This window comes from Pleurodeles waltl, chromosome 6 (assembly GCF_031143425.1).
Source record: "Pleurodeles waltl isolate 20211129_DDA chromosome 6, aPleWal1.hap1.20221129, whole genome shotgun sequence".
Taxonomy (NCBI): domain Eukaryota; kingdom Metazoa; phylum Chordata; class Amphibia; order Caudata; family Salamandridae; genus Pleurodeles; species Pleurodeles waltl.
In genome coordinates, this window is record NC_090445.1 from 1,677,376,197 (window position 1) to 1,677,403,548 (window position 27,352).

Genomic DNA, 27,352 nt, shown 5'->3' on the forward strand with positions numbered 1-27,352 from the left:
TAAACATGCCCAAATCTCACCTGGAGCCGTCTCAGTGCCTCCTGTTACGTTTACTAGACACAACACTGAATCATGCCTTCTCTCCTCCTCAGAGGATTCAGGACATTATGATTCCAATGTTTCAAAATGGAGTTGTTGTTCCAGTCCTAAAGGTCCTACGCCTGCTTGGTCTGTTCGCTTCCTGCATTCTGTTGGTCACTAATGCACATTGGCACATGAGGGCTCTCCAGTGGTGCCTCCGCAAGCAGTGGTTTCAAATCAACAGAGATCTCAGACAGTCAATAACAGTCTCCAGAGACACTGCAGTGTATCTTTGATGGTGGAATGTGGATGAAAACCTATCACAGGGGAGGCCGCTTTATCTTCTGTCTCCGGTGACCACAGTCATAACGGATGCTTCCACTCTAGGGTGGGGAGCACATCTGGGGGATCTGGAGATCCGGGGGGTTGGTCTCTGGAAGAACGAATGTTTCACATCAATCTGTTGGAATTGCGGGCGATACGTTTAGCTCACAAGGCCTTCCTCCCTTGCATTCATGGTCAGTTGGTACAAGTCTTGACAGACAACACTACCGCGATGTGGTACATCAACAAACAGGGAGGAGTTGATTTGTATCTTCTCTGTAGAGAGGCTCTACAACTCTTGCCCTAGGCTCAGGACCATCAGATTTGCATAGTAGCAAACGATTTCGCCGGAGTTCTCATTGTACGCGCAGACAGTCTCAGCTGGCCCTTTTCAACTGACCACGAGTGGCGTCTCCATACAGAAGTGGTTCTTCTCGTCTTCCAGTTATGGGGATACCTAAGATAGACCTGTTTGCCACTTGCGACAAAACGCACTGCCCGTATTTCTTCAGCCTCCATTTTCCGATGCAGGGAGCATTGGGGGATGCGTTTCAGTTGACCTAGAGCAACCAGCTGCTTTACACATTTCCTCTCATACCCTCGATTCCTCAGGTTCTAAGGAAGCTTCACAAAGACCAGGCCCAAGTCATATTTATAGCCCCGGATTGGTCAAGAAGGGTGTGTTACACAGACCTCCTTCGCCTCTTGCTGTGCCCTCTGCTCCCTCTTCCTCAGAGAGCAGACCTCCTCTCACAGTCGCAGGGGCAGATTCTACACCCCCACCCTCCAGAGCCTACACCTACATGCCTGAAGATTGAACTAGGCAATCTGATTTTTTTTTCTCTCCCCCAGCAGAGGTGGATGTTATATTATCGGTCAGGCGACACACCGCCAATGCTGGTAGATGGGCCAAGTTTGTTGAATGGTGTGAGGAGAGGCAAGTTGATCCTTTAAAGGCCCATTTGTTCAATATTTTACAGTTTGCTCTCTCCTTGGCACAACAAGGTTGCTTGGTGGCTACATTGAAGGGCTATCTGTCTGCACTGTCGGCATTATTTATTTACCTGACCAACCCTATTTGTTTAAGTCTCCTATATTTCTAAGGTTTCTTAAGGGTTTGACTAATATGTTTCCTCCCACTCCTTTTATAATGCCTCAGAGGGATTTACATTTTATTTTTATGTATCTGATGGGTACACCGTTTGAACTATTGCATAGTTGCCTAATGAGGCTCCTTACTTTTAAAACTGTTTTTCTCATAGCGATCACGTCGGCTAGACGTGCTAGTGAGCTGCAAGCTCTAAGAGTAAAACCTCAGTTTACCACTTTCCATGCTAACAAGATGGTTTTGAGAACCAGGGCTGCTTTCCTGCCAAAGGTGGGGACTCCTTTTTATTTAGGGCAGTCCATCACTCTTCCGTCCTTTTACCGTCCTCCCCATCCCTCTAAGGTTGAGGAAAGGCTGCACCGTCTGGAGCCAAAGAGAGCGTTGAGCTTCTATGTGGACAAGGATGAGGGAGATTCGGACGGACAATCAGCTCTTCGATGACTACTTGGGCAAGATGAAGGGCAAAGCTGTCCATAAAAGAACGCTATCAAGGTGGGTCATTCTTTGCATTAAGATTTGTTATACACTGGCAAAGAAGGATCCTCCTGAGGACATTAGAGCTCATTCTACCAGAGTTAAGTCTACTACTTCGGCTCTGGCTATGGGTGTACCTGTTGTTGATGCTTGCAAGGCAGAATCTTGGGCCTTTCCTCCACAGGTCGCACATGTTGTGCTCATGATGTTGGTGTTCTCCTGTTTGCTTCCATATCACAGTAAAAAAGTGGGTGAAACTGACATCAACACGCTGGAGAGGGCTTCTTATGGCTCTGATGACATAAGACGGAATCGCGTGTGGAGACCCTCCATTGTGACGTCCTCATTGACATGGAGAGCTACAAAGAAAATATTTCCGTTGAATGCTGGCACATTAGGAGTATTCAAAAGGTGAGGAATCCACAGGTAGATTTACAGAAACTTACAGAAGACTGCAGTCTTGTTACTAAAACCTATTGAAAACTTTACTGCAACACCTTCATTGCCTGTGCGTGAACGAGACTTGTGGCTCATGTGAAAAAAGGGTAATCTCTGTTTAACCACGACTCCCCTGAGATGTCACACTCCTGAGTCCATGCATAAAGGGTGCCACAAATCTCCTTTTACTGTTTGGGCTTTTGGTGAGGTACTGCTTGTGAGCCGGGTGGGTTGGGCCGACAGTTGCGACTTGCTGTAGGATTGGCCTACTCGCCAACAAACAAAAGTACTGTCATCCCTAAACCAGAAGTCTTGCATAGAGCAAGAGTCCAACTACGACAGTATGAGGATGCTGAACATGACAAGAGAGTGGTCTGTCCAGAAGAGCGTGTGGACTTGTTGACTTGGGTGTTGTTGAAGGTGGTGAAAATAGGGCCCAAGAGGTGTCTGGCAATGTGGGTAGGTCCCATCAGTCATTGGGTGAGGCCTAGGCTTCCAAGATCTTTGATGGCAGCATTTGGTTTGGGGTCGGTGTGGTCTTCCAACTGGAAGTTCAGGTCTACAAACGGGATATAACTGCTAGCTTTGCGATGGAACCTGTGATGGTGTCGGTGAAGCTGGTGTGTGGCCCTAGTGGTCTGTATTGGAGAGTGTGGCTGAGAGTGAAGTTTTCTGTGATATGGACATTGAATAACAGGTGTTCCACGCATGAGGATAATGTTACCATGGAGGTGTGCAATGATATAGTTCTTGTGGATGATGCCAATTCCCCTTGCAGGCTTGTGAAGTCTGTCTTGCCTGGCATCCTATGGATGGTGCTTTTTCTGTGGCAGTGCCAGTTGACAATGCAGGGTTCAGTCACAGCTTCCTCAGTGTTGTGTGGTGCGTTGAGACACCAGTGTATGAAACTGTGGGTGTAGCTGACAGCACAGAGTGTCGCAGAGGGGGAGCTGTAGGAGAGGGGAGGACCAGGGTTCCAGATGCAGGGTGCGGTCGAGGCATGGGCATGCAAAGTCGGGCTTGCCTTTGGCACACATGCAGTACGTCTGCTGCTCACACCTGCTGCATGCACCTATTGAGGTCACCGTTAAGTAGGTCCTGGAAGGGGAAGATGAGTGATGTCAATTCCTGTGCAGATGGATGATAGGAATTCAATGGATGTCACTTCTTGAACAGATAGATGATGGGAAATCCAGTGATTTAAATTCCTGCATCAACCTCTGAATTAAATACGTTTTGCTTCGGACCAAACCATTTCTGTTTGGTTTATAGGTAAGTACAAGTGTTTGCAAGTGAGCCGTGTGCTGATTTAAAATTTTAAAATGTAACAACATTATTACATTAGACCAGGTTCTTGTTGGACCTAGTCTGACAGAGTAGAATATACATATACACACACACACACACATATATATATATATATATATATATATATATACACACACACACATATATATAAATATTTATATATATATATGTATATATATATATATATATTTATATATATATATATATATATATATATATATATATATATATATATATATATATATATATATATATGCACAACCACAAATAACAATAAAATTCAATGAAAGGAAAGTGAGAGAGAATGAGTCATGTTCATTTCTTTCTGAAGGGGATAACCCAGTGTAAATTTGTTATACAAGATATCAGCAAGAAAGACTGGACTAAGATTATTCTGCTTTAGTTTTGTTGTTTACAGATATCACTAAAATAATGCTTCTTCTTCCTTTTGTTTCTTCCAGTTTGCATGCTTGGAATTAAGGTGCCATGTTTACCAGCATGTTTTAGGTCTAATCTAAGTATTTTACATATTGTGGACAATGTGTGGATATTAAAATCATATATGACCTTTTGGCAGTGTTGTATTCTTTCACTGATCGGTGAAATGACTTGCTCATAAGATTCTAGGCCAACATCTACCATCACATTTAGCTAGACTCAAATTGGGTAAAAGCCTTTAGGATCAGCTATATTTTCAAACAAATCAGTATTGAGATCACATCACCTGCCAAACACACCAGGCAAGGTGTAGTACAGGCACCTATTAGAAAAGTGCTGTAACCATGTACATGGGTTAAAGGAGAAAACATGACACAGGGCTTTCCACAAAGCAACAAAAGTCTTAGCTGCAAAGTGATACCTCCACCTATTCCTGGCTTTTTGCCCAGCTGCACTTTACTGCTGAGTCTTTTGAGCCCACAGTTACAATGCTACATATTACAATGTGTCTGATGAAAGGTCAAAAGTGAGTCGTTGCCATGGAGCCGCTTGGCAGTTATGAAGTGTCACACAATAGTAGCACCGCCTTAATGTAGTCAGGTAAAGAGTACAGAAAAGAAGTGGCAAGTATGTTTAAAGCTTTCCGTTTCAGTTGCAATAGAATGCAAAGCTACAAATTATTCTGGCGTATTTCAAAACTTTAGAGGTTTCACAAGGTACTATGCTGTTGGCAGGGTTGACCACCCCTACAAAGCATAACATTCAGTAAGGAGTAGGTTAACCTCTTAGCTGGGCCTTTTCTCCCCCCAGTGCTGAGCCCTTTATTGGCTATTTGGGGTAGTTTGCGCTTAGGCCTTCATAACTTTTCGTCCACATAAGCTATCCACGTCAAATTTGCGTCCTTTTTTTCCAACATACTAGGGATTCTAAAGGTACCCAGAGTTTGTGGGTTCCCCTGGAGGAGACCAAGAAATTAGCCAAAATACAGCTAAAATGTTTTTTTTTTTTTTAAATGGGAAAAAAGGGCTGCCAAAGAAGGCTCGTGTTTTTTTCCCCTGAAAATGGTACCAACAAAGGGTTTGCGGTGCTAAAATCACCATCCTCCCAGCTTTCAGGAACAGGCAGACTTGAATCAGAAAACCACATTTTTCAACACAATTTTGGCATTTTACTGGGACATACTTCATTTTTACTATTTTTTGGTGCTTTCAGCCTCCTTCCAGTTAGTGCCAGGAATAGGTGTGAAACCAATACTGGATCCTGGAAAGCTAAGCATTTCTGAAAAGTGGACAACATTCTGAAGGGACTCTCAAGGGGTCATTTGTGTAGATCCTACAAGGTGTTCCTACAGAAAATAACACCTGAAATAAAAAAAATATTGAAATTGAGCTGAAAACAACAGCCATTTTTCTCCATGTTTTACTCTGTAACTTTTTCCTGCAATGCCAGATTTTTTAAAAGCAATATGCCGTTACGTGTGCTGGACTCTTCTGGTTGCAGGGATATATAGGGCTTGTAGGTTCATCAAGATCCCTAGGTACCCAGAGCCAATAAATGAGCTGCACCTTGCAATGGGTTTTCATTCTATACCGAGTATACAGCAATTCATTTGCTGTAATATAAAGAGTGAAAAATAGGCATCAAGAAAACCTTTGTATTTCCAAAATGGGCATAAGATAAGGTGTTGAGAAGCAGTGGTTATTTGCACATCTCTGAATTCTGGGGGTGACCATACTAGCATGTGAATTACAGGCCATCTCTCAAATAGACGTCTTTTTTACACACTGTCTTACATTTGGAACGAAAAAATGTAGAGAAAGATAAGGGGCAATAACACTTGTTGTGCTATTCTGTGTTCCCCCAAGTCTCGCGATAAAAATGGTACCTCACTTGCTTCGGTAGGCCTAATGCTCGCGACAGGAAAGGCAACATGGACACTTCACATTTTTACATTGAAATCTGACGTGTTTTTTGGAAAGTGCCTAGTTGTAGATTTTGGCCTCTAGCTCAGCCGGTACCTAGGGAAACCTACCAAACCTGCTCATTTTTTAAAACTAGACAGCTAGGGGAATCCAGGATGGGCTGCCTTGTGGGGCTCTCACCAGGTTCTGTTACCCAGAATCCTTTGCAAACCTCAAAATTTGACCAACAAAAAAAACCTTTACCTCACATTTCGGTGACAGAAAGTTATGGAATCTGAGAGGAGTCACAAATTTCCTTCAACCCAGCATTTCCCCAAGTCTCCTGATAAAAATGGTACCTCACTTGTGTGGGTAGACCTAGCGGCTGCGACAGGAAATGACACAAAACGCAATGTGGACACATCACATTTTCCTAAAGAAAACAGAGCTGTATTTTGCAAAGTGCCTAGCTGTGGATTTTGGCCTCTAGCTCAGCCGGCACCTAGGGAAACCTACCAAACCTCTACATTTTTGAAAAATAGACACCTAGGGGAATCCAGGATGGGCTGACTTGTGGGGCTCTCACAAGGTTTTGTTACCCAGAATCCTTTGCAAACCTCAAAATGTGGCCAAAAAAGCACCTTTTCCTCACATTTTGGTGACAGAAAGTTCTGGAATCTGAGAGAAGCCACCAATTTCCTTCCACCCAGCATTCCCCCAAGTCTCCCGATACAAATGATGCCTCACTTGTGTGGGTAGGCCTAGCGCCTGTGACAGGAAATGCCCCAAAACGCAACGTGGACACATCACATTTTCCTAAAAAAAACAGAGCTGTTTTTTGCAAAGTGCCTAGCTGTGGATTTTGGCCTCTAGCTCAGCTGGCACCTAGGGAAACCTGCCAAACCTGTGCATTTTTGAAAACTAGACACCTAGGGGAATCCAAGATGGGGTGACTTGTGGGGCTGTCACCAGGTTCTGTTACCCAGAATCCTTTGCAAACCTCATAATTTGAAAAAAGAAAACACTTTTTCCTCACATTTCGGTGATAGAAAGTTCTGGAATCTCAGAGGAGCCACAAATTTCCCTACTTTCATTTTGTGGTAATCCTTGATTGACTTTTGAACTCCATTTGGAAACTTTTTTTCTGCCTTTGGAACTTTGCACTTTTAACTCTTCATCATGTCTCAATCTGGGAAAGCATCAGCTGGATATGCTTTTGATTTTGGAAAACTGGAGAGTTACACAGTTGCCCAATTGAAACAGTTCTGTAAGGATCTTGCCTGCCCCATTAAGAGCTCCACCAGGAAAGAGGAGCTGAAAAAGGCACCGAGGGCCTACCTAATGGGTCTGGCTCATGAAGTGCCTTTAGCTGGTCATTTGGGGCAGGACAAGACCTTTGAGCGGCTTGTCACCCACTTCTATTTGCCCCAAATGCGCAGGCACTCTGATGCTCATTGTAGGTCTTGCCCAATTTGCCAGGCAAGTGCAAGAGTGAGGGGAAATGTAAAGCTCCCCTCCAACCTTTCCCTGTGGTCAGTACCCCCTTTGAGAGGGATGGCATTGACATTGTGGGGCCTCTGGATCACAAGACAGCTATGGGCAACAGGTTTATCCTGGTCTTGGTGTACCATGCCACACGGTACTGAGAAGCCATTCCTTTAAGATCAATCACTGCCCTGGTGGTTGGCCGCGCCTTGATGGGAGTTTTTACCAGCATGGGGTACCCCAAGGAAGTGGTGTCCGATAGGGGTACCAGCTTCATATCAACATATATGAAGTCTCTGTGGAAGGTGTGTGGGGTAACCTACAATTTCACCACACCTTACCACCCCCAAAGTAATGGTCTAGTTGAGAGATTCAACCGCACCTTGAAGTGCATGATAATGGGCCTGTCAGAGCCCTTGAGGCGGAAGTGGGACATCCTCTTGCCATGCCTTCTGTTCGCTTACAGGGAGGCACCTCAAAAAGGGCTTGGCTTTAGTCCTTTTGAGCTGTTATATGGCCACCCTGTGAGGGGACCTTCAAGTCTGGTAAAGGAGACTTTGGAAAAAGCTCCTAGTAAAGCCCCCCAGGATGTATTCAGTTACATGCTGGCTTTGAGAAACCAGACTGCCCGCTTCAGGAGTCTCACCCAGGAAAACCTGGAAGCAAGCCAGGAAGACATGAAACGCTGGTATGGCCAGAATGCCACTCTGGTTGAGTTTCAAACTGGTCAGAAAGTGTGGGCCCATCAGTGGAGCCCAGGGCGCTCCAGGATAAGTGGAGTGGGCCATTTGAGGTGGTGGAGCGCAAGACTGAAGTCACCTACCAGTTGGACTTGCGAACTCCCAGGAACCCTTTAAGGGTCCTGCATGTTAACCGACTCAAGCGACACTTTGAGCGGACTGAATTGTTCATGCTCCTAGCAACAGATGATGTGGTAGAGGAAAAGAGTGAACCTCTTCCTGACCTCCTGTCTGCTGGAGAAAAAGATGGGTTTGTGGAAAGAGTGATCCTCTCCCCCTCCCTGACCCCAGAGCAGCAGAGGGACTGTCACCAGGTGTTGGGTCAGTTTGCCTCACTGTTCACCCTGATCTCTGGGGTGACACACCTGTGTACACACAATGTGGACACTGGGGACAGTCCTCCTGTTAAACACAACGTTTACAGAGTGACTGACTGGGTAAGGGCTAACATTAAAGAGGAAGTCTGTAAAATGTTGGCATTGTGAGTTATTGAGTTTTCCAGCAGCCTTTGGGCCAGTCCTGTGGTTTTGGTCCCAAAGCCTGCTGCTCCTGGTGCCACTCCCGAACTCCGGTTCTGTGTGGATTACCGGGGACTCAATGCGGTCACTAAGACTGACGCGCAACCCATTCCCTGAGCTGATGAGCTCATTGACCGGTTGGGAGCCGCCAATTACCTAAGTACGTTTGACCTTACCTCTGGGTACTGGCAGATCGCCCTGACTAAGGGGGCTAAGGAGAGGTCTGCATTCTCCACACCAGATGGGCACTACCAGTTTAGAGTGATGCCCTTTGGAATGAAGAATACCCCTGCCACCTTTCAGAGGTTGGTCAACCAGGTGTTGGCTGGACTGGATAATTTCAGTGCCACCTACCTGGATGACATTGCTGTCTTTAGTTCCACATTGGAAGAACACTTGCAACACCTCTGCGAAGTGTTGGAGGCCCTGCAGAAGGCAGTCCCCATTATTAAGGCAAGCAAGTGCCAAATAGGACAGGGTTCTGTGGTGTACTTTGGACACCAAGTGGGGAGTGGCCAGGTGGCACCCCTACAGCATAAGATTGAAACCATTCTGGCTTGGGAGCCCCCCAAAACCCAGACTGAAGTGAGACCTTTTTTTAGGTCTCACAGGATACTATAGTAGGTTTGTCAAGGGGTATGGCACAGTTGTTGCTCCCTTGACTGAGTTAACTTCCAAAAAGCAGCCCAGAAATATGAGTCTTGACAGACGACTTTCGATGCCCTGGAGGCTGCCATGTGCACAGCCCCTGTGCTGAAGGCACTTGACTATTCCAAGGAATTTGTTGTGCAGAAGGATGCCTCAGAGCATGGTATTGGAGCAGTACTCTCACAGCTAAATGAGGAGGGCCTAAATCAACCTGTATGTAGCCTTCATTAGCAGAAGGTTACTTCCCAGGGAACATAGGTAGAGTGCAATTGAGCGTGAAGCTTTTGCTGTGGTCTGGGCACTGAAGAAGCTAAGACCCTACTAGCTTGGGTCTCACTTCCGGGTTCAGACCGACCACAGGCCTACAGATGGTTAATGCAGATGAGGGGTGAAAATCCTAAATTGTTGAGGTGGTCAATCTCCCTACAGGGAATGGACTTTACGGTGGAACACCGCCCTGGCACCGACCACACCAGTGCTGATGGTCTGTCCAGATTCTTCCGCCTTAGTGATGAGAACTCCCATGAGGTTGGGTAGTTGCTCCCCACTTTCAGCTGGGGGGGACACGTGTTGGACTTGGCAACATTGGCATAGTCTCCCCTAACTTTTTGCCTCTACTTTCCAGGTTGTTTTCTGTGTACTGGATTCTGTTTGTGCTGTTTTGTTTGCCACTGCTGACCAGTGCTAAAGTGTAAGTGTTCCCTGTATAAATTACATGTGAACATTGGCTTATCCATAATTGGCATATTTGATTTACTAGTAAGTCCCTAGTACAGTGCACTAGAGGTGCCCAGGGCCTGTAAATCAAATGCTACTAGTGGTCCTGCAGCACTGGTTGTGCCACCCCCATTAGTAGCCCTTTAAACATGGCTCAGACCTGCCACTGCAGTGTCTGTATGTGGAGTTTAAACTGCCAATTCGACTTGGCAAGTGTACCCACTTGCAGGCCTAAACCTTCCCTTTTCTTACATGTAAGACACCTCTAAGGTAGGCCCTAGCCAGCCCCACGGGCAGGGTGCAGTGTATGCCTAAGGTAAGACATATATTAATGTGTTTTATATGTCCTGACAGTGAAATTCTGCCAAATTCGGTTTTCACAGTTGCAAGGCCTATCTCTCTCATTGGTTAACATGGGGCTGCCTTTAAATAAAGTGTAGATTCCCTTTGGGGGCAGATAGACATGTGGAGTTTGGGGTCTCTGAACTCACAATTCAAAAATACATCTTTTAGTAAATTTGGTTTTGAGATTGTGTGTTTGAAAATATCACTTTTAGAAAGTGGGCATTTTCTTGCTTAAACCATTTTGTGACTCTGCCTGTTTGTTGACTCCCAATCTGGGTCAGTTGACAGTTGGGCTGTTTGCACCTCTCTCTAGACAGTGACACAAAGAGAGCTGGGGTGTAGCCTGCATATCCTGCTGAGCCATCTGTGCTAGGAGGGAGGTGAGGAGTAGTCACTTACACTTGAAAGGGCTGTGCCTGCCCTCACACAATGCAGTCTCCAACTCCCTGGTGTGAGCCTGGGTCCTGGCCTGGCCAAGGCAGGATTTCACAAACAAGAGAGACTTTCTTTTGAAGTATTCCTGCTTCAAAGGCAAAACTGGGTATAAAAGGGCACCCAAACCCCTGAAAGTGAGATTACTTTAAGAAACCAAGAGGAATCTCTGCCAAGGAGAAGAGCTGAAGTAGCTAGAGGAGGAGTACTGCCCCTTTGCCTGTGACTGTGCTTTGCTGGGTTGGCCTGCAGTAGCTGCTTCTACCTGAGAGAGGACAAAGACTGACTTTTGTTTGACTTCCCACTGGTGAAGAATCTCCAAGGGATTGAACTGAGCTTGCCTCCTGTTGTTGAAGTCTCAGGGACAGCAAAGACTTCTCTCTGCGAGCATGGGGGCTTTCTGCTGAGAGTCCTGCCTGCCAAGTGGTGCCCTAACCTGACTCTGGGCCCTTGAAAGGTGCAGCTGGTGGAACAAGGACCGAAATCCACGCAAAGACTGCCGTGCGGGGAAACTTTAGATGCACCACTGCTATGCCGCTGAAAAATAACGCGCTGCCAGCCTTGCGGCTAAAATCGATGCTTCACATGCATCGCGGCTGGGATATCGACGCACCTGGCTGGGGAAATGACCCGCAACACCTGCAGCGGCTGCTGTTAACAGTGCAAGCTCCACGCAGCGCAGATTCTTGACACTGTGCGACCGGATTTTGACGCAACATCGCTGGGTGTGAAAAAATCAACGCAAAGGCTGCTGGACTTGAGGTGCTTGCCCAGATCGACACATCACTCTCCTGCAGAGAGAAGAAACGACGCACGCCGACCCAAGCGGATGAGAAAAATGACGCACGGTCTCACTTGCGAGTGATATCGACGCATCGCTAGCCTCTTTCGAGGCCCACTCGCCTGTGCGGTATTTATTTTTGACGCAAACCAGGTACATTTTCACGCTAACAGCGTTAGCATTGTGGTTAAAGGATTTAAAGACTGTTTTTGCATTTTATTAATAACTTGACTGGTGTATGTAGGATTTGTGTTGTTTTTGTCTTGATTTATTGAGACAAATATTACCTATTTTTTCAAAACCTGTGTTGTGTCATTTTGTAGTGTTTTTACTGAGTTATTGTGTGTGTTGGTACAAATACTTTACACCTAGACTCTGAAGTTAAGCCTGCCTGGTCGTGCCAAGCTACCAAGGGGGTGAGCGAGGGTTAGCTGAGGGTGATTCTCCTTTACCCTGAGTAGAGTGAGGGTCCTTGCTTGGACAGGGTGTAACCTGACTGCCAACCAAAGACCCCATTTCTAACACAAATACATTGTCGGTACTGTTGAACTTTGCATGTATTACTCTGGGGACTGCCTGCTAATGCCATAGCTACAGGGAATGTTCAGAGATTATCTCAGAACTGTGTTTGACCTAACATCATCCCATAATGGTCCACATCCTTCAGCCCTTATTTATTAGCCCTTAGGTCATAGGGCTTTCATTACAACCCAAAAGGACCATACTTCATGGCTAACCCTCCTATCTTTGTGAGTACTGTCTAAAAGGTGATACTCAAGTGTAAAAGTAAACCTTTATGCAGGAATGTACAAGCTTTGTTTGTCATAGAGCCAAGTTCTATAAAAATTAATCCCAATGCATATTAGACAATGAAGTCTAGCCTGTCAATACTGTTTGTATGTGCCGAACCTCTTATCTTAGTATTATGCAAGGACGTTCTTACTCCTGGTGTACATATCCAGCTAAAGTTTAACCACCAGAAATACACCTCGTCCAGGGTCAACTCACTTCAAGCACACTCATTTAGTGATGAGAAAGTACCTACTCTAGCCTTACAGCCCACCACAGTGGGATGTACCAACCGCTAAAGGCCCACTCCGGTACTATAGACCTGATTCGAAGATGACTGTGGTACTTTAATTGCTTGCATAGCCTGCCGCAGAGGACTATAAGGCTTTTAGAACATTCCACTTCAGGAGAGTGGAATATTCTAGTTGAAAAAAAGCTTTTTGGGAGAGTAAGGGCATTTAAAAGCATCCATATCTCACACCCTTCTGAGTTCTAAGCCTTCCACATCTCCTGCTGTACGCCTGACATCACCTACATGCCAGTTGCTTAACGACAATTGAGGGTCCCCCCTGCGCAGTACACAGAGGGGCCCTTTCCAGACTCACTCAGCAGCTGTCAGGCCAGGGTACTCTGATGAGGAGGCCACCTGGAGCTCAGGGTCCCCCGCACCGCAGGAGCAGCAGGGGCCTTTGTTATGCCACTGCTACGTGCATGACCGTGGCAGCCACTGACAAATATCAAGCAGGGACCGAAAGATATATGCAAGGTTTGGATGCCAGCCCTCATCCACCCTAGGCTCTGACACACTTCTTTTCTTCATTTGACAGAGCCAGGGCACACACAGTAGCTAAGTATTCAACTCTCTCCTGGAGAAGGGAAGGCTTGCTGACTGTATCCTCTCATAGCCTCCTCTCTGTTCCCTCGGATATATATGTATCTTGGAGATGCAGGCGAGAGAGCCAGAAGCTGTCAATTAGGACGTTGAATGTTGAAAGCAGCCCACCTTTTCCCATGTTTATAGCCTGTACTACTCGATTGTCTTCAATTAGCTACACGAACAAATTCAAAATGATGCCCCACCCGGTTGAAGGTGATGGGGACCCCTGAGACTCCCAGATCTCATGACCATCCATATATGCCTGAGACTAAATAGTACCCCTACATGATGGGGACATCACATAGACTGCAGGAAACTTTGCTGCACTTTTAAGTATGTTCAAAAGGTCACTTGAATAGGCCATTTTGAGAATGCTAGTTATGTACTCAGAAGGACCTGTAGGGTCGTTGCAGTTCAGGACCTCAAAAACCGAGGAAGGTGGCCCAGTGGACTAGAATCCACAGGAGCTTTTGCGTTTGTCTCCAGTCCACATGTTAAAATCCTAATAGGTCCACTCAATCTTTTATCATTCACAGATCTTTCAATGAGTAGCATTCGGTAACACAAGCCTTTTATCATTTGATTGCTCAAAAATACCCCCTTAAAGCACGTCCACTTTGCAAATGACCATTTTACCCACTATACAACTATACTGTGAGACCCTATGTCGACTGACCTCACCAGGGTTGGACTGGGACTTTAAATAGCCCTGACATCAAAATAAATGAGAGCCCCCATTAGCGAATGAGGTACATAAAAAAGTGGTCCACATATGCAAATCAGGGCAGCTTTGAAGATGCTATGTAGGTGTTTGTAAGGAATAGAGACTGTATGCATTTGTGCTTGCTGTGGGAAATATTTGTGGTTCTATCAGGGAAATCAACAGTAAAATAAATCAACAGTAAAACACGTCGCACCAAACCATAAAACAGGCCCAGAAACAATCATAAAACTAACCCATATATTGAACAGTTAGACCAATACTTCTAAAAATGCCTGATTGCCCAATACGCAAGTGCATGTACCCACAGTCATTTTCTGTTCTTTGCGGTGTCATTAGCGCCGGCCCAGGTGAGATATAAAAATGCAACATACTTCAAACTTAGAGATGAGACAGAAAGGATTGAGGCACAGGAATGAAGGGCTGGAGGCTGATAATGAGTCAGCAACCCATGTAGCATGGCCAGAAGAGGACAGAAAAGCCGAAGTAGATGGAAAAGAAGAGCAAATATGCAACCAGACACACAGGGCAGCATGTGGTCCAGATAGTTAAAGTGCAATAATCGCACACTAGTGGAAGTTACTCACTATGGAAGTGCCACATAGCATAACATAATATAACATCACATGACATCACACAACATAATACAACATAACCACACGGTCATTTAGAATCAGGTGATACTGATTAATATCAATCTTATCTCAACAGTACTAACTGAACCAAGTGACTATTGATCCTAAACAGTACACAGATCAAATTAAAGGATGTCTAATTAAAAATCATCACCATAGGAAACATATAAATGTGGCTAGGGAAACTAATAATACACAATTCTGATGGACACATCTATGTGTGGATTTCTCACCTTTTGAATACTCCCAACGCGCCAGCATTCAACTGAACTCTTTTCGTTCTATCCCTCCATGTCGACGAGGACATTACAATGAAACGGCTTTGCATACGATTCCATCTGACGTCATCGAAGTCATAAGGAGTCCTCAAAGGCGTGCTTGCATCAGCTCCCTTTTTCCCGCACCTTTGAAGCTAACAGGTTTTTCTACCTCGCCAGGTGTTACACTGTATTGAGGGAGATTCTTCATTGAGTTTTCTTTGTGGTACAATGTCTCCGCTGAAGAAGTCTGGCTTTAAGCCTTGTAGGGAATGTGGAGGTCATATGTCAGTCACTGACCCGCACAAAATTGCCTCTGGTGCCTGAGTTCCGATCACAACGTCGGGGATGCTCTTCTTGCTGGAGTATGAACCCGAAGGCACTGAAGGAAAGGGAAGTGAATCAGTTCATGGCAAAGGCTAAAAAGGAGAAGCGGGGCCGCCGACGATCCAGACATCGAGAGGAGTGTCTTCCCATAGACCTTAGAAATCACATAAGATGCAGCATCACCACAGCTGTCGGCAGTGCTCTTCCCAAGATGCTAGCCAGAGAACCTTGTCAACAGCTTCCAAGTTTCAATGCCATTTGACCTTAGAAGTGAGACCCACCCTTTTCCCTCGAAAACCGAAGTGACCAGAGGCATCACCGGTGCTGTTTTTGGTTGAAATCTCAGCATTGCCTTCAAGTCCTGCAGCTCAGTTCTCCTCTGTACCTCCATAGGAGATGAAGGAGCGAGACTCAGGTCAGGTCCAGCCTCAACAGGAATATCTGGCCTTCCTGACTCCTGGGGCAGATCCATCTGACTTTTTAAATGCTCAGCATTTTTAACAGAGCGATGACCCCCATTGGTGTGCCTGTGGACTCCACGGGTCCTTTAGCCTTTAATCTGGGCTTCCCAGGTGCCATATAAAAGGGCTCCTTTTATGCCTTTTTTGCCTACTGCTCCATCACCTTCAGGGATGATGGTGCCTCCGGCACTGATACCGACATCAGATAACATTCGTCTGGCATCAAGTCACTCAACTCCTTCCTGCAGCAAAATGCCGGTGCCAGTGAAGCAGCAACATCTTCAACGTTGGCGCACTCTTTATCAATGCTGCATTTGAAGTCTAGACCAAGATCTAGAAGAGAAGCATTGCGGTACTTTGAGGAGGAGCAGCAGTATTTGGAGGGGGAACAGGATCTAGAAGAGGGAGAGATCCCTTTACAATCTCATGGACTTGAGGGTATTGCAGTGGCAAGCAGACTGGGCACTTCTCCTGAGTGGGAGGTAATGTCACCTGGCGGTATTCCGCCTCCAGAAGTCACCACTTATCTGGTGTGATCAGGAAGGCTGCCGACCTTCTGGAATTGCCATTTCTCACATCGGAGCTGAAGTCCAACATCCTGACTGAGGTTCTCCTCTCCTCCTCTGGTACATCTGAACCTTTGCTGCTGTTTAATGAGGCTTTTTGGAAGCTGGTTCGGGATCTGCTAAGAAGGACTTTTCATCATATATCATGGCTTTGAAATCAGTTAATGCTACATGTCTGTAGGACATATATATCCATGCACTGATGGCCTCAGCTAAGGAGGTGGTTCCCAAGCTGCAGCAAGAGGTGCAGGAACATTTTAAGGAGCTGCTGAAGCACAGTCAGGCGGCTGCTAAACAGGTCATCCAATCGGGCCTGGACATGGTGGACTGTGTTGCCAGAGCCATGGGTACATTAGTGGCTAGCAGGAGACATGCATGGCTTACGGGTTCGGGGTCCCCTCTTTGTAGAAAAGGCTGACTCAGCGCTCAAAATGTTCAAGGAGAGCAAAGCCATGGCTAAGTCTTTAGGTCTTCAGTCACTCTCCTCAACCTATAAACCTTTCTGTGGGTTTAGGGGATTTGGCCATAGCTCCATCTTTCGTGAAAGGCAGCAGTTCCAGGGTCAGCAGTCTACCATCCCCTTTATAGGTTATACAGAGGTCGGGAGAGACTTAGGCAACATGGTGCAGCCTGCAGCCTTCCTCCTCCTTTTCTTCCTCCAGTGGGAACCTTTCAGGAAAGCAGCCCTCGTTCTCTCCCCTTTCAGCAGCATGTGTTACCCGTGGGCGTTAATTCATTTTCTACAAGAATGGAAGTCAATAACATCAGACTCTTGGGTGTTAAGCATTGTAGGAAATGGATATACCCTTCCCTTTCAGGAATTTCCCCTTCCTCTCCCTCCCCAGTATACTTTTTGTTCAGAAGACCATCTGCTGTTGCTTCGGCAGGAGGTTCAATATATGCTTTTAAAGGGTGCAGTGGGGTTGGTTTCGGAGCAGGAAAAGGGTCAGGGATATTACTCAAGATATTTCCTGATCCCCAAGAAAGATGGCCATTTGAGGCCCATTCTGGACCTGAGGATTTTGAACTGGTTCCTCAAACAGGAAAAAATCAAAATGCTGACCCTAGCACAGGTGCTTCTTGCACTGGACAAGGAAGACTAGATGGTTTCTATCAACTTAATGATGCATATTTTTACATCCCCATTCTGCAGTCACACAGGAAGTATCTCAATTTTATGGTAGGGACGCAGCACAACCAGTTTGTGTTACTTCCTTTTGGGCTTCCTTCCACATCCTGAGTCTTCACAAAGGTGATGACAGTGTTTGCAGTGCATCTCAGAAGGAGGGGAATAATGGTATTTCTTCACCTGTACGATTGGTTGATCAAAGTCAAGTATTCAGAGTTGGTGTTGCATCATTTGCAGGTAACAACCCAGTTGTTGTTCAACCTGAGATTAACATTAAACATGCCCAAATCTCACCTGGAGCCGTCTCAGTGCCTCCTGTTACGTTTACTAGACACAACACTGAATCATGCCTTCTCTCCTCCTCAGAGGATTCAGGACATTATGATTCCAATGTTTCAAAATGTAGTTGTTGTTCCTGTCCTAAAGGTCCTACGCCTGCTTGGTCTGTTCGCTTCCTGCATTCTGTTGGTCACTAATGCACATTGGCACATGAGGGCTCTGCAGTGGTGCCTCCGCAAGCAGTGGTTTCAAATCAACAGAGATCTCAGACAGTCAATAACAGTCTCCAGAGACACTGCAGTGTATCTTTGATGGTGGAATGTGGATGAAAACCTATCACAGGGGAGGCCGCTTTATCTTCTGTCTCCGGTGACCACAGTCATAACAGATGCTTCCACTCTAGGGTGGGGAGCACATTTGGGGGATCTGGAGATCCGGGTGGTTGGTCTCTAGAAGAACAAATGTTTCACATCAATCTGTTGGAATTGCGGGCGATACGTTTAGCTCCCAAGGCCTTCCTCCCTTGCATTCATGGTCAGTTGGTACAAGTCTTGACAGACAACACTACCGCGATGTGGTACATCAACAAACAGGGAGGAGTTGATTTGTATCTTCTCTGTAGAGAGGCTCTACAACTCTTGCCCTAGGCTCAGGACCATCAGATTTGCATAGTAGCAAACGATTTTGCCGGAGTTCTCATTGTACGCGCAGACAGTCTCAGCTGGCCCTTTTCAACTGACCACGAGTGGCGTCTCCATACAGAAGTGGTTCTTCTCGTCTTCCAGTTATGGGGATACCTCAGATAGACCTGTTTGCCACTTGCGACAACACGCACTGCCCGTATTTCTTCAGCCTCCATTTTCCGATGCAGGGAGCATTGGGGGATGCGTTTCAGTTGACCTAGAGCAACCAGCTGCTTTACACATTTCCTCTCATACTCTCGATTCCTCAGGTTCTAAGAAAGCTTCACAAAGACCAGGCCCAAGTCATTTATAGCCCCGGATTGGTCAAGAAGGGTGTGTTACACAGACCTCCTTCGCCTATTGCTGTGCCCTCTGCTCCATCTCCCTCAGAGAGCAGACCTCCTCTCACAGTCGCAGGGGCAGATTCTACACCCCCACCCTCCAGAGCCTACACCTACATGCCTGAAGATTGAACGAGGCAATCTGATTTTTTTTTCTCTCCCCCAGCAGAGGTGGATGTTATATTATCGGTCAGGCGACACACCGCCAATGCTGGTAGATGGGCCAAGTTTGTTGAATGGTGTGAGGAGAGGCAAGTTGATCCTTTAAAGGCCCATTTGTTCAATATTTTACAGTTTGCTCTCTCCTTGGCACAACAAGGTTGCTTGGTGGCTACATTGAAGGGCTATCTGTCTGCACTGTCGGCATTATTTATTTACCTGACCAACCCTATTTGTTTAAGTCGCCTATATTTCTAAGGTTTCTTAAGGGTTTGACTAATATGTTTCCTCCCACTCCTTTTATAATGCCTCAGAGGGATTTACATTTAATTTTTATGTATCTGATGGGTACACCGTTTGAACTATTGCATAGTTGCCTATTGAGGCTCCTTACTTTTAAAACTGTTTTTCTCATAGCGATCACGTCGGCTAGACGTGCTAGTGAGCTGCAAGCTCTAAGTGTAAAACCTCAGTTTACCACTTTCCATGCTAACAAGATGGTTTTGAGAACCAGGGCTGCTTTCCTGCCAAAGGTGGGGACTCCTTTTTATTTAGGGCAGTCCATCACTCTTCCGTCCTTTTACCGTCCTCCCCATCCCTCTAAGGTTGAGGAAAGGCTGCACCGTCTGGAGCCAAAGAGAGCGTTGAGCTTCTATGTGGACAAGGATGAGGGAGATTCGGACGGACAATCAGCTCTTCGATGACTACCTGGGCAAGATGAAGGGCAAAGCTGTCCATAAAAGAACGCTATCAAGGTGGGTCATTCTTTGCATTAAGATTTGTTATACACTGGCAAAGAAGGATCCTCCTGAGGACATTGGAGCTCATTCTACCAGAGTTAAGTCTACTACTTCGGCTCTGGCTATGGGTGTACCTGTTGTTAATGCTTGCAAGGCAGAATCTTGGGCCTTTCCTCCACAGTTCGCACATGTTGTGCTCATGATGTTGGTGTTCTCCTGTTTGCTTCCATATCACAGTAAAAAAGTGGGTGAAACTGACATCAACACGCTGGAGAGGGCTTCTTATGGCTCTGATGACATAAGACGGAATCGCGTGTGGAGACCCTCCATTGTGACGTCCTCATTGACATGGAGAGCTACAAAGAAAATATTTCCGTTGAATGCTGGCACATTAGGAGTATTCAAAAGGTGAGGAATCCACAGGTAGATACTGTATCCACCAGAAAAGGCATCACCAAAGGTAAGTAACTTGTTCTTTTAGATAAAGTGCTGTGAATCAAATTTATGATACATGTTCAACAGTACATTTGAAATCGAAAAATCATTCAAACATGAGATACCAAGTCAAGTTTGGCAAAAAAAGCAAAGTAAAACACTTTGATCTAGTGCTTAGAAAATAGAAAGGCTGAAAGTGAAAGTGGTAAAGATTATCATCACAAATCATTATTTTTAGAAGAATGCAATTATGCACAGTATCCTTTACCCAAGTGCACCAATTATTACATATTTTCATGTATGTAATTGTTTTACAAAACCTACAAAATAAATAAGCATTAAAATACACATTACATCATCAAAACATTTTCTTAACTCCTTCACTCATCAACTTGGATGCTGTAAATATTAATTTTGAGGGGTGGGGTTGCGATTTTTCTCCATCAGTATACCAATCTTAATCCTGATCCAGAAACAATCTCTTATTATAATGAATTCATGAGAATTACAAAATAAATTATGTTTGTTAGTTTTGTCAAACCTTTATTTATATCAGTTGGAAACACATAGGGCATGAATTTGACCCTGGATAGTGGTCTGTCATCTGTAAGGGTGGTGGACGTCATCTCCTCCATCACCCATAGACAGACTACCACCCACCAAATTAGGCGATTAACACTGGCCCTATGGTGATCTTTCTGATTTGAGAGGAGCCGCCACCCACGTGGGTGTTGTGAAAGCACTGAAAGTTTGATACAGAGCCGCATCTTTTTGGGGGTGGTCATGCACTAAACGTTTTTATTTTCTCAAATAAACCCTGAAGCGGGACTTTATTTCTGTAAAACAAAAAACTAATTACCCCACACACTAGGAGAATGCTTCTAGGGTATGAGAGTATTTTTTTCTGTCTGTTACCTCCAGTTCTTTCCAGCAGTGATAAAAATACACAAGACCTTCTGCTCCAAATAGATTGGTCCATCTCAGTAAGTTTTCCCACAGTCAGCAGGGGGCACTGTTGTCACATTTGTGATGGAGTACCCGCCCATCAAACTTTAAATCAGGTCCTCATTTCCTTAGTCTTCTTGTAATTCACCTTTGTTTCATATTTGGAATCCATGTGAAAACAGGTCAAGCACTGAATATCAATAATGAATACCAAGAAAAAAGGCTAATTTAGTTTTGCAATTCCCCTGTTTTTAAGTGTTGAGTTTAAAAAAAAGAAATGTTTGCACTCTTTGTCAATATTTTTCTCAAAGTATTCCCTGTCTTTCTCATGACAGTTCACCTAAAAGGTAATATAATTGATATTGGTATGTTACTACCCTTGAATAATCAGCCAAATATGGTTCAAGCATTTCATTTTTATCAGATTAACACCTTACCTGTCCCTGTGTTTTCAATGTGTTTTCTCGTTTGACTTTTATCTTCATTTGTTCTTGTATCAGTACTATTATTTAACTCACACAGTGCAACATATCTGTCAAAAAAGTAGGAACAAATCACTGCCATTTAGGGGCTTCTAAGCAAAACTTCTATATTTGTCAACGAAGGTGTCAGAAAGCAGACTCGGGAGACAGGGTTGACAACTGGGTGTGCAATGGGTTTGGCCACAATACCCTAAAGCTGCCTGTGATGAATACATTTCAAGGAAAAAGAGTCTGGCATTATGCATTAGGTTCAGCCACTGCCTAGAGAAAGCCTTTGCACTCGTATTAGTTGTGAAGTAAACTAGGGGCATATTTACAAGAAAGTGGCACATCATAGATGATGCTCCACTTTTTTTTGCACCCCCCCCATCTTCACCTAACGACACAGTGGTAGCACCGTATTTATGATTCAGCACACCATGATGTTGTTTGGCCAATAGCGTCGGAATGTTTGACGCTATTGTGACACTTTGCTGCACTAGCGTCAAACATTTTGGCTTTGGGGCAGCAAAGTGCAATAAACCCCATAGGTTACTATGGGTGCGTCATTTTAACACCTACTTTCATCAGGTGTTAAAAACTACGCTAAAAGTGGTGCAGTGAAATCTTGTAAATTTCACTGCACCATTTTTGTGGGCCTCCTAGCACCAAATGCCCCCCTTGCATACATTATGCCTGGCACAGGCATAATGTCGTGCAAGGGGTTACAAAGTGGTGCAATGCATGCATTGCACCACTTTGTAAATATGGTGCGGGAAAAATGCCCCCTTAAAGCCACATTAATGTAAAAAATAGGTGCTAATGTGGCGCAAGGAGGCGCTAGGGGCTTGTAAATATTCCCCTATGTCTTCCAAAGGTCCGTGACCTCTCACAAGGATTGTAGATGGTGTAGTCACCTTGGATTGCTAAGTATTAATTTGCTTGTGTTTCCTGGCGTCCTTGGTAGGCAGTTGAGCTACTGTATTGCTGCAGCCAGAACTCTTGCTTCATAGATTTGTGTTGGAGAAACAGTTGTCTATCTTGGGTGTCTGAACAAAATCATTCTTGATTCTGAGAAGTATCTTGAAAATCAGGTCATGGGGAAGATGAACTTTAAACTGTTTTTCACCTTCACATTTTATGAGTCAAAGATTTTTGAACTACTGCATTCTTTTTCGAACTTTGAATCCTCAATGACTGAACAGAGGAATTCTAGTATCAAACATTATTGATCAGGATATGTGCATTTCAGGTAAGTGATAGATATGGTTAGATTAATAGCCACCACTTGTTAATGATTGTTAACTATTTTGTAGTTGTGCAAAAGACAAATCAGAACCAAAGCCAAACAACATTAGAAGGAGCATACATGTGAAGTTTGAGGTAATTATCTTGCCAGAATGGAGGGAGATTAATATGTGTTGGTTACTTATATCTTGCCAAATTTCAGTTTCAGAAAGTCAACTTCATAATATTAACTCAGAAAGTTACACAAAGATAACATCATAATATACCATTGTCATTGTGAAAATCAAACGCTGAACATTGGTGGCAGTTTATTAAAGATGTCCTATTTGTGTTTCGATAGGCATTCCACCATGTAGAGTCAGGGACCAACAGAATGAGGAGGCAGAGGCCTGATAGGCTGTCTCTGTTTTCTCTCTTATCCCATTCCCCTTTTCCTCACTCTGCTCCTTGTCTCGCATAGCATACTCTGTGTGGCCAAAAGTGGTTGCGGTGAAGGTTTGAAGTGTGCATCACTCCAGTTGGATCCAGTGTACAATGTTAGTGCATTCTGAAAGAAGGAGCGTTGTGCTATGCAGACAACGCAGATCCCATTCTGTCCATGGTCAGTGCATTACAGCAGTCTCAATCCCCTTGGTATAGAAGGCAGATTCCTATATTTGTCTTTGCACAGTAACGCTGCTTTCTCAAAGTCGCTCTTGACACCCCCTATACAATCTATCACCTTTGAGGGTAATGAGGGCATTAGCCGTTCCCCTACCTCCAATCCGGTTTCCAACGTTTTTTGTGAATTTCCTTTTCAGTCCATATCAGCAAAATCTTTCTTTCACAGCATAGGTTGTAGTCAAACTTTCCATTAAGATGAAGAAAGTGGCATGTCCCCCCCCCCCAATCATCATGGTTGCATCCCAACCTATCATGGTGGCACTACTTCCTGCATGTTACCTTCTGCATTGTCTTTCACCTACCCCCTTTTTCATCTTACAGAGGGAGCTAGAACTCTTAGCACCAAACATCACAAATGCTCCAGTAACTATGGTGGTGGGTTTCCTCTTCTGGTTAGTTGCTTATGGTTTCTACTGTTTTCTTCCTCTATTTCCTTCAACCCTGGTTTTTCTTCTGGAATCATGCTTCATATCTGGGATTCTTTCTCTTGCCCCGTCCGGTCCTCAACTATTCTGGTCTGGGTTTTTTGAGTGCCAAGTTCCTCAACAATTTGTTATTTTTAAATCTTTTCTGCCTGGGGATCGTATGTGTTGATTTGCTTTTTTTCCATTCAGTAACCCTTTAAGGAGACAGCTGTGCTTCCATATGATATTTATGAGCATTAAGCAACACAGTGTGTCAGGAAAGAACCACCCTTACTTCTAGTAGCTTGAGAGAAGAAGGTAAACCAATGCACCCATCTGTTGACAAGGATACCATTCCTACATTCTCACATATGTTTATTTCCAAGATTGTGCTTCAGAGGAAGAAACTGAGATAGCATTGCCAGTACCTTAATCTCTTTCACACAAAATGGCCAACGTCTCCTCCCATCTAGCAGTAAGTATTCCCCATTTTCCAGCCATTTCCCAGGCTCCTCCCACATTTACTATTTAAACATGTTCCTACTTGTGTTGGGAAAATGGTAACCAAGAAAGAGACCGTCACATAGAAAAATAGTAAAGAAGGAGGGTCGGAAGCACAGGTTGTCGCACATAGGTTTATGAACACCATTCTGTAATATGTGCGATATGTGAGTACTGCGGTACCAATAAGAGAACTACAAATTGTGGCTTGTGAATAGCCTCCGACATCTCTTAAACACACCTTTGCAAGTCAATTGGTCTTGCCTGTGCCCGCTATTGGCTTTGCCACTGCTTGCATGTTTTTTGTGATCGCTTATGGAAAAAGCAACTGAAAAAGATAGCTGCCCATCCACGCATATGCATGTTCACGGGTGGCAGTCAACTTGGAGTTTTTCTTTGTGATAACTTATAACCAAAAAGCACTGAAAGATGGCCCTCGTGTGTGCCCTTGCATGCACATGGATTTTCAGCCATATTTTTATATAGCTTATTCTTAATTTAATTTTTGATTTGTGAATAATGATCATTTACAAATGGTAAATAATAATAAACTATGTGTGGGATGCCGCACGCATAAGTCCAAGCAGGTGGCGAGTTAGCTGTGTGTAGTTGCCGGCCTCCACGTGAGGGCAGGAAGCGGAGTGGCTTGTGTGCACCAGATAAGGTGGAAGCACAAAGGCTGTTGGGTAAAAAGAGAAAGAGCTGGTTTCAGGGAGGGGAGAGAGATCAGCAGTAAACAGAGAGAGAGGAAAAGTCAAGAGTGGTAATAGTTCCTCATGCACTTGGGTGCTGGGACTGACAATATCTCAGGCCAAGGGTCTCAAGAAGAAGAAGACAAACAGGCAATGGTTTGAAATGTGATGACCCAAAGCTGACTCTAAGTATATGTTAACATATTATCTAGAATAGGTCTGCTGATGACAAAAAATAAAAGCTGTAGGCGAGAGCTGAAAAGGACGGTGTGCATTTGATGACGATGCTGAAGGGACAATACTGCTCTATCAGACAAATATATGTCTGGCATGTAAAGATATGTATATCATGATTACTGATATTTACCAAATGGATGCTCTTACCAATGCATGTCTAACACTCTTTTGTCATGTGCCTCTTTTTAATAGGCTTTGCACTTGGGAATGCTAGATGTTCAACACTATATATATCCAACTCTTCAGAAATGACTCCTCTAAAAACTAAGAATCTGATATCACTCGTTTGCTTTCTCACTTGTATGGCATTGGTCTACAATATCAATCGATGCCACCATCTGTTGGAGATGTTAAAAATACAACAACATAAAGGGGGCTCTGAGAAGGCTACCATTGCCAACAGCACCATCACAGCTCTGAATGGCACTAGAACCTTTGTCATCGCAGCCTACTATGACAACAGAAGCACGAACCTTGTTCGCATCATTGGGATTGTCCACTACGAGGAAACAAAGGACCTTTATTGCTGGTTTCACTGTCGATCCAAAAACAGCAATGTGACGATAATCAAGGCACGCATTGACATGCATTCAGATAGGTTTGGATTCCCTTATGGTACAGCAGATATCGTTTGCCCTGAGCCACTGGACTGTGATCCGCAATATGTGTCGATTCACTGGTCACAAGAAGGGGACTGTGAACGCATACCTATGTTTGAAATAAGAAATCGCCACCCAGAGCCGCTGTCTGCAAATTTCACTGTTTGCATTTCTACCATGTTTGGTAATTACAGCAATGTTCTACAGTTTGTGCAGTCCATCGAAATGTATAAATTGTTGGGGGTGCAGAGAGTGGTGATATACAAGAGTGATTGCAGCAGCTGGATGGAAAGAGTCTTGCACCATTACCTGCTGGAAGGCACTGTTGAGATTGTGCCCTGGCCGATTGCATCACACCTCAAAGTTTCAAAGAGATGGCATTATGATATTGTTCCAGCAGACCTTGGTTACTATGGGCAGCTGACAGCCCTCAACGACTGTATCTACAGGAATATGTACCGAAGCAGGTACTTACTGCTCCATGACATTGATGAAATGATCATACCCTTAAAGTCCCAGGATATGAAGAGCATGATGGCTCAACTTGAGGAAACAGGGGGCAACACTGCTGTCTTCTACTTTGAAAACTTTGTCTTCCGCTTTGATGTGTTTGATTATACGTTCAACATCTCAGCCTGGGGTGATGTACCAGGAACAAACATTCTGCAGCATATCTACCGTGAGCCACGCAGAGAGGACAGGAAATCCAAGGGGAGAAAGATGATCATCAACCCAAGAAAAGTCATCCAGACCTCTGTCCATAACGTCTTGGAGGTGACCGGGGGCATCGTCAGTGTTCCTCACAATACTGCAGTACTTTACCATTGTAGAAAACATTATCAGCCAAACCTGACAATAGATTCCCTAATTAAAGACATAACAATCTGGAAATACAGCACATCACTGATTCCGAGAGTTACAAATGTGCTTAAGCACCTTTAGGAATGAGCTGAATGCAAGCCTTACTAAAGAGATTAAAGTGTATTTATATGGAGACAATTTATTGAAAATGCACATAAAACAAGATTAAGTGGGTTCCTTAATGAAAGGACTGGTTGTGATCAGAATAATGATTTAAAATTAAATCTATGACACCCAACTTCATAGCAATACTGTTTGTTAAACTACTTACATTGGGTCGATTGCAGCTATGTATACGACTGGATTATTGAGTTTTAAACACACAAGCATCAAAATATTGTGGCAAAAGTGTTGGCAACCAGAATATATTGAATGTATGTATATATTTACAGTTAATTACAGATTTACTGTACTTTCCACAACGTATATATCCCTTGACGAGATATCTATTTTCAAAGTAAGTAGATGTTGACTTAGAATCATAAATGTATACATACCATTTCCAGACTTAACTTCATGGTATGCAATTTGTTGATATGTTTACTGACTTATTCAGGCATGTCAATATTTTTGTAATCAAAATTCTGAAATGCAAAAAAAACAATAGAAGGTAAAATGCTTCCAAATTAGAATTAAACTGTATTAGGAGTAAGCAGGTATGGGG

At 44.4% G+C, this 27,352-nt stretch overlaps 1 protein-coding gene across 1 annotated transcript in view; it reads left to right on the forward strand.

Moving 5' to 3' along the window:
- Positions 1 to 26,911, forward strand: part of LOC138301334 (uncharacterized) — a 96,436-nt gene extending 69,525 nt beyond the window's left edge. The window contains exon 2 of the mRNA XM_069241701.1: positions 25,421 to 26,911. Coding sequence (XP_069097802.1) covers positions 25,477 to 26,769 — 1,293 coding nt within the window. The 5' untranslated portion in view covers positions 25,421 to 25,476 and the 3' untranslated portion in view covers positions 26,770 to 26,911. The remainder of the gene's footprint in view (positions 1 to 25,420) is intronic.
- The last annotated feature ends 441 nt before the right edge of the window (positions 26,912 to 27,352 follow it).